Below are 14693 nucleotides of genomic sequence, written 5' to 3'. Positions count from 1 at the left end.
TGCTCTTATGTCCCTCCCTCCCCTTTGGCACACGTTTACACCCCACAGCAGCACCAGGGCACAGTGCAGCTCCAAGGAAGATGGGAAGATACTCCAAGCCCCTTCTCCTCCAGGCACCACAGTCCCCAATCTGCCAAGACTCAGCCTCAAGCATCACCCTAAAACAGAGATACACCACTCCAGCCCAGAGCATGACGGTGCACCCCTGCCACCCCCTGCAAACACCCCCTCAACAGAGATGCCCCACTCCAGCCCAGAGCATGATGGTGCACCCCTCCTACCCCCTGCAAACACCCCTTTCCCACCCTGCAAGCACCTCTTCCCCACCCTGCAAGCACCTCTCCACTGGCAGTTTCAGCTCTTTATTGTCTGGCAGTCCTGCCACAGCACCCCCCACCCTCCCCACGGCTACAGCCGCAGGGGAGGAATCTGCTCCCTCATCCCCAACATGGCACCACAGTGTCCCTGGGAGCTGGAGGCTGCAGGAGCTGCAGCAGTCTGAGAACTGGCACTTAAGGAATCCTGGCTGGGGCCATACGCTGCTCCTCTGTGCTGGGCTCTGGGAGGGGGCGTGTGGCCAGGCATGGCTGTGGTCCGGTCCCGCTGGCCTCGCTGGGCTGGCAGCGTTGGGTCACTTGGTTTGAGTCATCTTAAAAATGTGGTTCCAAAATGCCACCGATTCTGGGGTCTGACCAGAGGCTCCTTTCAGCTTGGTTCCTTTTCAAAAGAAAACCCCAAGCTTTTCTTCCCTTTTAGGAGCAGTTTTCAATTTTGGCCAAAAATTGCTGTGCCCACCACTCCTCCAGGTCAATAGGAACAAAGTCTGAAAGAGAGGGGAGGGGAGGGAAAGAGGGCAGCAGAGTAGCTGGAACAGGGCTCCAGGTGCTTCCCCTGAGCCATACTACTTGCCCCTGAATGAAGTGACACCCCAAAATCTCCCCCACCCCTGTGTCCTGTTCCCAAAAGGCCAGTCCCCCTTCTTGGGGACTTCTCAGCCACCGCAGGAGCCCCCAGGCTGCATTCACAGCCCTTACTCCAGCTGCCATCCGAGAAGCAGGATGTTGAACCCACCTTAAGGGCTGGAGAAGGCATAGCTTCTAGAAGAGTCAACCACCAGCTCACTTGGGCTCCTCTGACAGGACATCCCCACCACAGTACCAGGGACCGACTGCCCCCCAAGTGCTCCCTGGGCAGCCTCAGCACCAGCAGGACAGACCCAACCCTGCCCCTTGGGCACATCCAACACTGGGATCATCCTCCTCCCAATCACAACCTTGTTCAGGTGCCCAGCTGAGCCCACACCAGCTCATTGCACCCATGTGAGTACCACCACTGCTTCCCAACTTACTTTTCAGTCCGGGGTTGGGGGTTTTCTCTACGTACTGCACGGGGCCACAGGCGCTCTCCCCGCTCCGGCTGCCGTCCAGCTGCTGCTCTACCTGCTGCCAGGCTGGGGGCAGGGGGAAAACAGGCAGTGGATGGGGTTGGGATGGGGACTCCTCAGCCCAGGGGGGCTGTGAGAAAGGAACAGGAGCTGGTGCAAGGGAGGGGAGCAGCTGCCCCATCTGGGGACCCCACCCCTGCTGCCGAGGTCCCCAGCATGAAGCAGCTGCCTCAGGAGGGAGGGACCCCGTGTCCTCCAGCCCTCCCCAGGACACAGGGGGGAGCAGGTGCCTGTCCCTAGGGTCCCCTGCCCTCACCTTCATAAACAAAGCGGACGTTCTCCTCGTGAGCCAGCGTGTAGCACTCCTCTGGGGCCGAGACCTGCTGCAGCAGCACCTGCGGCCTCTTGCCATTCACTCTGTTGAAGACGAGTTTCTGGGCTGGGCTGTCAAGGGAAGCAGAGGGGGAGGTGAGAAGGGACAGGCAGCTCTTCTCACCACAGTTTGGAGCCAGGACAGGGGTTGTCCAGATGCTCTGGGTTGCCTCGTGGCACACACACTTGCCCTCAGCTATGGCACGACCAAGGGCATGGTTGCAGCCAGCCTGCCCCACTCAGCCCTGTCCCCAAGAGACCCTGGATCAAAAGGGACCCTGGGAGAGGGAATTCCTATGCAGGGAGGGGTGCCAGCAAGGGCAGCCCCCCAGGGAGAAGCAGGGACTGCCCTCTTCCCACCCATCCTCCAGCACAACCCCTACAAAAAAAAAAACCCAAACATCACATCTGCCACCAAAGTATGAGAAACATGGGGGCAAAATCCAGCTGGGCATTGGGCAGGGGGATGTGCCACAGCACCATCCTCTGCAAACCGAGACACACAGGTTGCTGGAGCAGCCCAGACACCCAGCACATCCCTGAGGTACCCCAGGACTAGGACAACACTGCCTGCCAACTGGGAGAAGGTCAAGCTTCCTTGGAGCTGGGATCCCCTCCAAGAGCAGGGCCCCTAAACCAGCCCCAGCCTGGAAACAGCGAGGCTGGCCAGAGGGGAAAGAAAGGTTTGGGACGAGACTTGGGCACGTTCGGTGCAAAACTCCAGTATTTTGGCTTTTCAGGCCAGTTTTGGGGCGGGACCCGTCTTCAACGGCCACGTTTCTCACAGGACAAAGTCTAAGGGGCCCTGGGAGTAGAGGCAGGTTATGGTTTGCAAGGCAGGAGAGACCGAGAACGGGCAGTCCCCGCCTGCACCTCCCCAGCCAGTTGCGCAGGCAGAGCCCAGGGCAGGGCCAGGCGCCCCAAAGCCACACGCGGCTGGGGGCAGCGGGCAGGCAGCCCTGGCTGCCGCACGCAGGGGCAGCCCGCAGCACGCCGGCCAGCCCGGCAGCCCCGCGGGTTAATTAGTAAAAGCAGCCGGGCGGGAGGGGAGCCGAGGGGCGGCTTTTCTCACCCCGAAGCGGGCAGAGCGCGGCCGGGCCCCGCAGCCCGGAGCTGCCCGCGCAGCCAGGCCGGGTTCGGCCCCGGCTCCCGCAGAGCAAGCGGCTGCTAGGAGCAGCCTGCAGCATCTCTCCAGGCACTAAAGTCACCTCCAACACCTGCCCGGCAGCTCCAGAAGCTGGGGAGCTCCCCCCATGCCTCCCGTCAGGGACACGGGATCCCCCCCCTGCCCCCCAAGCCCGCCGTGAACCCACGGCCGCGGCGGGGACCGGCCAGCGCCGGGGACCAGGCGGTTACGCACCGAGCCCGGCGCTGGCTCAGCCAGCGGGTTTGTGCAATCGGTGCCCCCCCCGGCGCTCACGGGTGGGTTGCACAACCCCAGCCTGGCCCACGGCTCCCCGCACCGGCCCGCGGGAAGCGGCACCGCGGGCGGCGGGGTGCACCCCCCGGGGAGGGGGGCCCTTCCCCCGCTACACCGGGCGCAGCTCCCGGTCCCCCCCGCGCTTTTCGGAAAGAGCCCGAACGGCGCTGGAGAGGGAGGGCGGCACCAGCACCACCCCCGCCTCCTCCCCGAGGGCGCCCGGTCTCCCCGGGCAGCGGGCGGGGACTGGCAGCGCCGCAACCCCCCGCACGTCCCGACACGCGGGCAGGGAGCGACGGCCCCCATCCCCCTTCCCCCCCCCCCCCCCCCCAACCCCGCCGCGGCCCCTCCCCCGAGCAGCGCGGCCCGGTAACCTTTCCCCAAGGTCACGGCGGCCGCCGCCGCGGGGCTCACCTGGCGGGGGGCCAGGCACCGGGCTGGAGCCGGCCCCGCAGCTCGCCCAGCTTGCTGCTCTCCACCGCCTGCTGCGTCGGACCTGCGGGCGGCGGCGGGGCGTCAGAGCGGCCCGGGGGGCGGCGGCGGCGGAGCGGGACGGGGCCGCCGCCCGTACCCGCCGCTCTCGCCTCCCGCGCCCGGTACCTGTGCGGCGCTGCGTGGCCAGCTTGCTGGGGCCGCGCGTCAGCGTGTACATCCTGCGACACCGGCCGCGACACCGGCCCCACCGCCCCCGCCCGAGTGCGGCGCGCGCCCCTCGCCGGGCCTTTAACGGGCCGGGCCGGGCCGGGCGGCGCGACACGCCCCCGCCCTTAAAGGGCCCGCGCGGGACGGCACCGGCCGCGCAACGGGGCGGGGGGCGCCGGCGGGGGGAGGGGGGGGCGGGAAGCCCGGGAGCCCCGCGCGGGGGATGTTGGAGGCGGGGCGGGGGGTGCGGGGGGGGGGGGACACGCGGGGGCGCACGTGGGACGCGGAGGGCGCGCGGGAAGCGCGGGGACACGCGCGCCGGGGACGCACGTGGGACGCGGAGGGCACGCGGGAGTTCCGCGCGGGGGGGACGCGGGGTTCCGGGGGGGGGAAGAGGTCGCGGGAGACACGTGGGACACGGGCGGGCACGGCACGCGGGAGAGTGGCGGGACAGGCAGGAGGCGGGGGGCGCACGGCGGACGTGTGGGAGTCACTCCCGGGCCGCGCGGGCCGCAGGCGGGACACGTGCGGGACGCGGCGAGGGGGGGACGCGGCCCTGGGGCCGCCGCCGCGAGGAGCTCGGGGAGCCCGGCCGCGCGAGCGGGGCTGCCGGCAGCCGTGGGCCACCCCTGTGCCGAGGGGAAGGCTGCCGAGGGTCCCCATGTGCAGCCCCGGAGGTGACCCTGAGCCGCTTCCTGACCCACGGCGCTGCCCGTGGCCGGGTGGCACCCAGGCTCCTGGGGACAGGCCCTATGACAAACTCGCCGGGGACTCTGGGGATGCTCGTGCCTTGCTCCGGGGCACCAAAGCCGCCCCGCAAGCGTGACCTTGGCCTTTTCACCCCGCCAGCCGCATGGCTGCATAGCCCTGCTGGGGGAGGAAGGTGGTGCGGGAGGGTGCCCGTCCCCCAACCTCCCCCAAAAGGGCATCTTGAGAATCAGAGCCTGATCCTGCGGGGTGCCAGGTACTGGGGGTGGCTCGCAGAGGTGCACCCCGCAGCCCTCAGACCACACCGGTTTTTAACAGACCCTGCAGGGTGCCGCGCTCATTACTGTGCTTAAATACAACCAGGGGACCCAGCTCAGCACCTGCCTTGTCACCTGTGGGGTTGTGCCTCAGTTTCCCCACCTGAGACCTGCCCGGGGTTTACAGGGCGTCCGTGGGTGCACCCCGAGCCCTTCCCAACCCCACATCGTAAGGCTCGGACTGGATCCTTCCAGGCGTTCGTCCCTGGTGGGACCCGTCACAGAGGGGGTGGGGTGGGCGGGGTTTTACCTGTGAGCCCCGTGTGGGTTCCCTCCGTGGGGTAACCCCTCAGCCCCCCTCCGTCTCCCCAAAACCGGAGGTCCGGCGCACACCCACGTTCCTGCGCTGTGCGGCGGGAGCACACACCCGCTCCTACCCGGGGTGGCAGGAGGTGCCCCCGGGGCGGGGAAGCGGCAGCCCCCGGGGGCGGTGAGGCGGCAGATCCCCCCCTCCCCTCCCCAGCCGGTGGGGGCCGCTCAGCGCCGCCGTCCCGCCGGGGGACGCCGAGTGCCGGCGGAGCAGCCGCCCCAGCAGCGGCGCCGCTGGTGTAGTGGTATCATGCAAGATTCCCATTCTTGCGACCCGGGTTCGATTCCCGGGCGGCGCACATCTCGCTCCCCTGCGTTTTGTGGGTGTCTCTTTTTATCCCCAAGCCCGTGGGAGGTCCCACCCGCGCGGGGGGCGGTCCCCGTGGGGGCGGCTGGGACTTGTGGTCCCCGCGCCGCGGCCTTTCCCAGCCATGCAGGCGCCGGCGGCCGCGGAGCGCAACAAGGGCCCGATCCTGGCGGTGCTGCGGGACTACGCGGGGCGCGGGGCCGGCGCGGGGCCGGACCCCCTGCGGGTGCTGGAGGTGGGGGCGGGCGCGGGGCTGCACGCCGCACACTTCGCCCGGGCGCTGCCGCACGCCCGCTGGCAGCCCTCCGACATCGACCCCCGGGCGCTGCGCAGGTGAGTGGGGACCACGGGCTGGGGGCGTGTGTGTGTGTGTGTGTGGAGGGTCCCTGGGAGGCACCGGCTGCGGCCCCTTCCCCTCCCGACAGTGGCACGGTCAGCGTGCCCGAGCTCCCAGCCTTGCTGCTGTGTTCTATCCCAGGAGAGACGACTCACGGTGCTCAGACAGCCCCAGCTCCCCAGCTCCGTGCTTGTTTTTAACCAGAAAAGACCCAACACCAAACCATCTGGCAGCCTGGCCCCCCACCCATTGACACTTCCACCCCACCTCCCCACCCCCCAGGAGAAAACACCAATATTCAAGGCTCAGCCAACCCAGGCTCTCCAAATGGATGCTTTATTTACCCACAGAAAAGACTCAACTCCCAAGCAGGCTCCCCAGCCCTGTATTTCCCCCTGAAAAGCCCCAACACCCAACTTCCATCCTGCAGAGCACCCAGCCACGTGCTGGGGAGCAGCAGTCACCCTCCTGCTGCGCGCGGCGGCGATGCTCCGCGGCGATGCCAGGCCTGACGCCCAGCTCACCGGGGCGCCCCGGCAGTGGTTGGCTCACACCCCCACTCCCAGCACCGTGCCACTCCAGGGAGCCACGCTGGGCCGTGTTTATTTGCTCACAGAGGCCAGGTCACGGCCAGATGCCCATTCCAGGCATTGCAGGGCCAGGCTGGAAGCACTCAGTTTCCATTCAGGAAACAAAAATAAACCCTGGCTCTGCCACACAGGCAGGAATTCCAACCCCCGCCCCCGGAAAACAACAATAAATAAACCCAGTGGGGATCTGCCTGGGCCTGGCCCAGGTGGGTGGCAGCCGGTGTCCTTCCCAGACGTCACCTCTCCGTCCATGGCACCCTCTCCGTCCGTGGCACCCAGCAGACGCTGCTCTCCGTACACATAATCCCTGGGGATGGGGGCTGGGAGGGTGCAGGTCCCGGTTCTGACACCATGGGCACCAACAAGGGCACAAATCACACCAAAAGCACACGCTGCTGGTGCGGTGGTGTGGGCAGGGTGTGGGCAGCGGGGTGGATGCAGGCAGCACGGGCGTGTGAGCGCAGGAGGAGGCAGCGGTGCAGTGGGATTTGTTTAGGTGTGGGGGTCTCTCAGTCCCCCTGCTGCCAGCAGCCCTGGCACCCTTTGGCTTCTTGCAAAGCTCGGTGATCCTGGCCCCCCCTCACCCTGCCCGGAGCCCCCTGAGCTGTGCTGCCAGCACAGCCTGACAGCAGAGACTCCCCGGGGAGATGCTGCCGGCAGGAGGGGCAGGCGGAGTTGGGGGTCTGCCTGCAGCGGGTGCTGGTGGGGGAATGAGTCGGGGCAGGGGTGGGGGTCAGGCAATGCCCCAGCTGGGGTTGACATGGGGTTTGGTGCCCACAGCATCGCTGCCTACGCAGAGGCCATGGGGGTGCCCAACCTGCTGCCCCCCATCCTGCTGGACGTCTCGCAGAGCTGGGAGACGTGGGGGGACACCCAGCCTGCCACCCTTGACCTCCTCGTCAGTATCAACATGATGCACATCGCGGAGCTGCGGTGCACGGAGGTGAGCGGGGCAGGGCTGGAGCCACGCCGGCCCTCCCCAGGTCCCTGTCCCCTGGTTTGGGGGTCCCAGAGCCGAGGGAGCTCCTGGGGAGTGACCCCAGCTCCCTGACCTGATCCCCACCTCTCTCTTTCCCCAGGGCCTGTTCAAGGGTGCTGGGGTGCTGCTGAAGCCCGGAGGTGTGCTCTTCACCTATGGGGTGAGTGCTGAGCACCCATCTCAGTGCAGGAGCATCCCACAGGGTGTGGGGTGTCCCAGGGGTGCTGGGGGCATTCGGACAAGGGTCCAGGCATGGCTTGGCGGGGGCTGGGCAAAGCAGAGGCCTCAGCTTTTGGTGTCAGCCCTTCGGGGCACATGCCAATCCCAGGATGGTGCTGCTTTGGCTGCTCACCCCCAGGAGAGGAGGGATCCCATCCTCCACCCCATCCCAGGCAAGGTCCAATGGGAGCCATGGGGAGTGATGGCACCCACGGTGGGTGAGGGGCCCCTCTCCAGGGCTGTGGCCCTTCTTGCTTTGCATGGTGGGGCCAGAGGGCTCGGGGGGACACTCAGGGGTTCACACCGCAGCTCTGGCTTCATGTCCCGGCAGCCCTACGCTGTGGATGGCCGCATCAGCCCCCAGAGCAACGTGGACTTTGACTGCAGCCTGCGGCAGAGGTAGGAGGGGGAGCGGGGGGGGCCCGGGCTGTTGTGGGCCGGTCCTGCCCCTGCTGCCTGTGGCCGCAGCGTGGTCGCCCGAGAGGATTGAAAGCAGCGGCTGGGGAGAGCCCCTCCAACCTGGGGGCACCTCTGGGAGGCAGGGATGCTCCGGGAAGCGCTGGGGATGCTCCGGGATGCGCGGGGGCGGGATGTCCGTCTGTCTGACCCACGCCTCCCTCCCTGGCAGCAATCCTGCCTGGGGCCTTCGGGACACGGCGCTGCTGCGGCAGCTGGCCGAGGCCAACGGGATGCGCCTGGAAAGGATGGTAGGTGCTGGGGTGTGCGGGAGGGGACAGTCCCCGCACTGGCAGGGACCTCCCCGACCCCTGGCTCTGGGCTTCCAGGTGGACATGCCGGCCAACAACAAGAGCCTCATCTTCCGCAAGCAGTAACCACTGCGATGGCACCCCCGGCACCCCCCTCTGATGTCTCCGTGAGGGGTCACACTGTCCCTGTGCTGGTGGGGACCACAGCGATGGGACTGTGACCCCACTTGCCCAAGCTGGGGCTGGGCTTGGTGGGGGGTCGCCTGTTTCCCCCAGCCTGTTTGGGGCTCCTTTTGTAAGGGGGTGCCCCAGCTGGGACCAGAGAAGCCATCGCAGGCACCACAGCTGTGCCCAGGTATGGCAGAGGCTGCTTGCTCGGGGCCCGTCTCCCTTGGAGGATGCTGTGCCGGTGGCAGGGGCACCCTCACCTTGACCCCCCACCCCAGCACTGTGCTGCTGCTCCCCTCAATAAACTCAAAGGCTTTGCCCCTCCACCCCCCACCCCCACCAGCTCCCTGATGCTTTCAGCACTGACACTTCAGGGGGAGGGGGGAAGCATCCCCAATTCCCCCCACAGCACCAATGCAGGGGTCAGATCCTGCACCAGGAACACTCAGGGGTCCTGCACTGGGCACAGGGGCTTCAGTGCAGTGGGAAGGTTTTTATGGGTGGGGGGAGGCTCCTGGCAGATCTCCCACCCCTCTGCAACCCAACCCAGTCCTTTATTGCTGCTGGCTAGGCTGGGGGTGTACAGGGGGTGGGGGGCAAGCGGCAGATAAATTACAGGGGAGGTGGGAGCTGGGCTGGGGCTTGGCAAGGGGTGGGGTGAACTACACAACAGGGGTAATCCCGAGATACAAACATGGGTGTGCGGGCTCCCCCAGGCTGTCCCCTCCATGGTGGGTCTGTGCCCCCCCTCCCTCCCCCCTCCCCCACCCCTTCCCACATGTCGGCACATCCCGGCTCTCCCCTAGTCCTGGAAGCGGTTCAGGAGGTCGCAGGTTTTCTTCTCCATCAGCTCGTAGATCTTCTTCACCCGCTTGTCGTTGGCCGCCCGGACGTAGCTGCTGGGGTCGAGCGTGGCCATGCCGTCGTGCACCTCGCCCATGATGATGAGCGGCCCGTCCTCCGCCGTCATGTTGGGGCAGGGGCAGCTCCAGTCCATGTCGGTCAAGGTCACCTCCAGGTACTTGATGTTAAAGAACTTGAGGCCCATCTTCTCATCCTTGAGGACGTCCTCGAGGGCGAAGCGGGCGATGCCGGAGTCCTGGTCCTCCACGATCTCCATCAGCCGCCCCACGATGGCAAAGTCGCTGCGGCAGAGGCTCAGCACCATCTTGCTCTTCAGGCGGCAGGCCTTGCACTGCAGGCTCTTGGGGAAGGGGCAGACGTCCTCGCAGGTCTCCTTGCTCTCGAAGTTGTTGGTGTTGCCCTCGCAGCCGCCGTAGACGAAGGAATGGCACTGCTTCAGCAGGTGGTTGTAGGCCCAGCGGGGCTCCCAGTTCTGGCAGGGACCCTGCACCATGGGCAGCAGGCAGGTGGGGCGGGCGCTGCCCAAGCAGGCGGCCCGGCACTCCTCGTAGGTCTCAAAGTGGTTCCTGTTGGCCCCGCAGCCCCCGTAGCGGAAGGTGAGGCAGGAGCCCTGCTTGGCATCGAAGTGCCAGCGCACCTCCAGGGCCTCGCACCGCCGCCGGTCCGGCTCCTTCAGGCACTCGGCGCTGGGGAAGGGCTGGGGGCTGCTGGCTCGCGGGGCCGCCCCCGGCTCCCGCTTCACCACCGACAGCGGGAAGTCGGCGCGGAGCAGCCCGGCGGCGTTCCTGGCCGTGCAGGTGTAGATGCCGGCGTCCTCGTGGCGGGCGTTGTAGATGACCAGCTGCCCGATGTTGGTGACCACCACGTTGCCGTACATCTGGTCCGGCCGCATGATGAAGTTCTCCTCCCGCTCGCTCTGCTTCTCCCAGGTGATGTCCGGCCGCGGGCGCCCGCTCACGTCACAGCGGAAGCTGACGGTGCCGCCGGCGCGCACCAGCTGGTGGAAGGGGTTGCTGTAGAGCGCGGGGGGCACCGGCACCTCGGGGCCGGCTCCGGGCGTGGGGCGCGCCGTGGTCTCCTGCGGCACGGGGCTGGTGTCGGGCCAGGTGAAGATGTGCTTGCAGGGCACGGTGGTGAGGCGGGTGCCGCGCAGACACGCCTCGGCGTCCATGTAGCACTTGTTGTAGTAGGTGAGGCCGTCGGAGGCGCAGGTGAAGTTGGGCTCCTTCTCGCAGCGGTCCTTGCACTTGCAGACGGGCTGCCCGTCCCAGATGTCGCAGTCGGAGCCCTGCTGCAGGCACACGAAGCTCTCGCAGGAGGCTGCCGGTGCCAGCGCCAGGGCCGGCACGCTGCCGTCGGCGAAGCGGGCGGCCACGCAGCTCCGCAGCCCGCACACGTTGGTGCAGCATTTCTCAAAGCCTTCACAGTCCTGGTCAGGGGCAGAGAGGAGATTGGAGGGGGGGGGTCGTGGAGGTCACCATCATGCTGTGGCCGTGGGTGCTGCTTCCTCCACCCCTCCCGTGGGGCTTTTGGGTGTTCTGGGGTCCCCGTGCAGCCCTGTGCACCCTCAGCATCACTGAGCTCTAGGGAAGAACCAGACTTCCCCAGCACACCTGCATGGTTCCCAGCCTGCCCACAGCCCTCCCCAGGATGTTTAGGGGTCCCCTGCAGTGATGATGGCCCCTTCTGCCCCCACCCCACAGACAGCATCTCACCCCTCTCAGCTTTTGCTGGCTGAGGGGAGGCAGAACTCGTTATGTAGATGAATGGTGAAGGAGTCTCCCCCTGGGTCCAGGCAGCCCTAACTGGGGTGGGGGTGCTGGTGTTGCTGCTCAGTGCTGCGGAGCCTGGAGACAGGGTCCCTGGGGTGGTCTGGGGGGGGGGGGTGTCCCGCCCTCAAGTAAAAGGGGGGGGGGGGCGGTGACGGGAGGTTGCTCACTGCTTGATGATCCAGGTCCCTGTCTCAGTACACCCAATTCCGCCTGTCCAAGCCTCTTGGCCGCGCGGGTGGGAGAATTCCAGGGGTGCATGGAGGGGTTGTTCTGGCCTCGGGGCATGGCCTGAGGATGGGACCTGGGGACCTACAAGCAGTTTCTTTGCTGGCTTGGTGGGGCTGTGCAGGGAGCACCCCTCATGCCGACCAGCAGCAGGGACGAGAGGGCAAAATCTCCTGCAGGCTGAGCCTGTTGTGCTGAAACACGTGAACCGGCTGCACCGCCCGGCACAGGACCCGTTCCCCAAAGCTTCTCCCTCGGGGACCTGGGGGATGCCCCCATCCCACCCCCCATCCCCGCTCACCTGGTCGGCCTGGCACTCCCGCTCGCAGGTGCTCTGCGCGTCCACCCACAGGTTGGGGTTCAGCTGGTTGGGACAGACCCCCAAGTGCCGCATCCTGCCCGGCTGCAGGCTCAGCCCCGCCGCCGCCACCAGCAGAGGCAGGAGGAGCCCGGCGCCCATGGGGACGCGCCGCCGCCCGCCCGCTCGCCGGCCCCGGCCCGGGCGGCCAAAGTTCCCCCTCGGAGGCATCCGGCCACCCCCCGCCGCTGGCCCGGCCGGGTGGGGAGGGCTCGGGAGAAATCACATTCAGGATGGAGAGGGCGAGGGAGAAGGCGTGCGGGCGGGGGGGACAAAGAGGAGGAGGAAGAAGAGGAGGAGGAAGAAGAGGAGGAGGAGGAGGAGAGGACCGAACCTCTGCCCTTCAGCACGCCCAGCGCCGGCCGGACCGCCGGCAGTGCCGCCCGCCCGCTCCATCCATCGCTCGGCTCTCGGGGTGCCGGGGCCGCGGCGGCGTCTGCGGCGAGCGGAGCTCGGTTTGCCCCCGGGTCGCTGCCGGCGGGGCGAGCGGCGTGGGAGGGGAGGGGGAGGCTGTAATCTGACCCCCTCCCTTCCCACCCATCTTCTGGGGTTTGGAATGGGAAAGGCGCTGACCTCAGCCTCTAACCCCGGCGATCGGCTGGGCAAACACGGGGGGAGATCAAAGACAGCCCGCGGAACGTCTCCGGAGAGTGAAAGGGGGGGTGGGGGGGAACGGGGGGACGGGACACAAAAAAAACCCCCCGCCCGGCCCACGGAGCCGAATTCCTGCGGGATGAGAAAACAGCCAGAGCCTGTTGTCCCCTCGGACGGGGCTGCCGGCGGGGAGACACGCGGAGCCCACGCTGCGGGGCCGCCGGGGACCGGTCTGGCTTGGGAGCCCCTCACCCCGCCTCTGGGCACCCCCTGGGCACAGGCAGCCTTGCGCCCGGGCGTAGGGTGCCGGCACCGACCCGCGGCCATCCCAGTCACCAGCCGGCATCCCACCAGCGCCACAACCACCAGGCGTGGGACCCCCGGCTCTCCCTGCAGCGTGGGTGCCCACCCAGCCCCCCGAGGGGCTCACCCAGCTGTGTGTGTGGGGGGGGGGGGGGGGGGGGGGCTCCCAGCCCTCCCTCCCCGCTGATTTACGGCCAAGCTGTTGGAACGGGCTGTGTTTCTCCGAGCGGGAAGGCAGCGCCTGGCCGTGCCAGACCCCGGCTGGGCTGCTCCAGCACGCCGTGCCTGGGCCTCAACCCCGCCGCTGCCTCCCCGAGCACGTCCTGCAGCCGGCCCGACACTGGCAGGAGCCAGCCCTGGCTCCCCGGCCAGATTTCCCTAATCCCTGGTGGAGACTGACCTGCAGCAGGAACGTTTCATGGCATTTCAGGAGCATTAACTCTTCCAGCACTGGCAAGAGCTGTAATCCACTCGTCTCCACGCCGAGGAGGGGTCCCCTGCTCCTGGTGAGCAGCAAACCCACCCCATGGGGTTGTGTCCTGGGGGTTGGGGGCAGCTCAGCACCTCCAGCCTCCCCTCTGCAGGGCTGCAAAGGAGGGGGGCAGGTGGTAGAGGGGGCAAAAAAAAACAGGAGGGAACCTTTTCTTGACATTTTGGGGGAGGGAACCATCCCATCTGCACCCCAGAGGTGTTTCTGCACACGCCAATTCGGTGCTTCCACTGCCTGCAGCTCCTGGGGGAAGCCCCTCTGTGCCAGGCCAGGCAGTTCAAGGGGCCCTCAACACCCCTCTCACCGGTACAAGTGGGACACAGCCACAGCACCCCAGCATGCTGACCCCCCAGTGGTGCCACTGACACAGCGCTGTGACCTGCAGCGGCCACCACTGCCCTGCCCGAGTGGCCACCGCGGCTGGCACAGGGCTGTGTGGGTGGTGGCTCCGTGCTGGGGCTCCCCAGGGCCTGAGATCCAGTGTCAGGCCTGATGCCAGCTCACCAGGGCCCTGTGGCGGGGGCTGGAGCGTGTCCCGTGGCCGTGCCCACGGCCCCATTTGATGGCCAAGCAGCCCCTGGGTGTCCCACCAGCCCTGGACATTGTTGGGAGGTTCCTCTGCCCTGGGACGCTCGTGGGGAAGCTGATGGGATGGTTTGCAGACAGGGAATTGCATCAGGATGGCCCAGGCCAGGAGCTGCTGGGGGCTGTACCCTGCCTGCTCCGTCAGCCTGTAGCCTCCAGGACCCAGACACTGGGGCATGGTGGGTGCTGCCAGCACCTGGTTGGAGACCCCCAACCCCCAACCCCATCTCACTGCAGCCTGGAGGAGCTTCGCAGGCTGCCATGGCACCTCCCTGCCCGAGGGCGCAGCCCTGGGAGCACAGAGCCACTTCAGGGGGGGATGGCACAGAGCCACTCTGGGGGGCATGACACAGAGCCACTTCAGGGGGGGATGGCACAGAGCCACCTCAGGCTGTCCCAGGGTCCTTCCACAGGAAGAAAAGAGAAGAAAAGTAAACCTGGGGAATAGATTTTGCCCATCCCCACACTGGGGTCCATGTGGTCACAGTCTGAGCCAGCTGGTGCTGGGCTTTGGGTAAGTCCTGTGGTGGGAGCCCCTCTCTGGAGCTGGGGAGCAGCCCCCGAGGGGGTGGCCGTGTGCCACCCGGGAGCCCAAGATGCCTCACCCACTCATCACTGAGATCAGAAGCGGGGTGAGCGCCTGCTGGGAGCCTTTGCGTCAGCAGCACGAGGCCAGGCAGAGGGATGCTGGTTCCCCCATGGTTGGGAACGCAGCCCCCAGGGCCTTGAGACCCTCCCTCAGGCCTGGGGACACATACCCAGCCTCTTCCAGTGATGCTTCAGCAGGAGGTGAAAGCAGCAGCAGCGGCTCTCCCCACGCTGGGCCAAACCCACAACAAGACTTGCACCATCTAAAGCTTAAAGCAGCCAGACCACCAGTCCCTCCCAAACCATTCACACCTCCCTGTGTCTGAGCACCTGCTGCACCCCAAAAGAAGGATTTTGGGGGGGGCCACTTGCCAAGGATCCAGAGACAGATGTGCTTTATGGCTCAGGTACTCCCTTCATGAGAAGGGAGTGCAGGAGGGGGCTTAGCCACCCCC

General features: G+C 67.2%; 3 protein-coding genes across 3 annotated transcripts; 1 reads left to right on the top strand and 2 right to left on the bottom strand.

Annotated features, from left to right (window-relative positions):
- Positions 1–352: 352 nt before the first annotated feature.
- On the bottom strand, positions 353–3899 carry MCRIP2 (MAPK regulated corepressor interacting protein 2). The gene is made up of 5 exons (XM_084271089.1): positions 3777–3899; positions 3591–3672; positions 1701–1828; positions 1349–1450; positions 353–823 (listed from the first exon to the last, which is right to left on the bottom strand). The coding sequence occupies exons 1-5, from the start codon at positions 3826–3828 to the stop codon at positions 753–755; spliced, it is 435 nt and encodes a 144-aa protein (XP_084127215.1). The 5' UTR covers positions 3829–3899; the 3' UTR covers positions 353–752.
- A 1614-nt stretch (positions 3900–5513) lies between these two features.
- Positions 5514–8785, top strand: METTL26 (methyltransferase like 26). Its single transcript, XM_084271322.1, has 6 exons — positions 5514–5792; positions 7167–7329; positions 7466–7525; positions 7916–7983; positions 8213–8291; positions 8370–8785. The coding sequence occupies exons 1-6, from the start codon at positions 5584–5586 to the stop codon at positions 8415–8417; spliced, it is 627 nt and encodes a 208-aa protein (XP_084127448.1). The 5' UTR covers positions 5514–5583; the 3' UTR covers positions 8418–8785.
- A 476-nt stretch (positions 8786–9261) lies between these two features.
- Positions 9262–11780, bottom strand: WFIKKN1 (WAP, follistatin/kazal, immunoglobulin, kunitz and netrin domain containing 1; the record flags this gene model as incomplete). Its single annotated transcript, XM_084271026.1, has 2 exons — positions 9262–10752; positions 11622–11780. 2 exons carry the CDS (start codon positions 11778–11780, stop codon positions 9262–9264), a joined length of 1650 nt encoding a protein of 549 aa, XP_084127152.1.
- Positions 11781–14693: the final 2913 nt, after the last annotated feature.

This window comes from Gallinula chloropus (genome assembly GCF_964237585.1).
Source record: "Gallinula chloropus genome assembly, chromosome: 15".
NCBI lineage: Eukaryota > Metazoa > Chordata > Aves > Gruiformes > Rallidae > Gallinula > Gallinula chloropus.
This window is presented reverse-complemented; position numbering and strand designations above follow the sequence as displayed.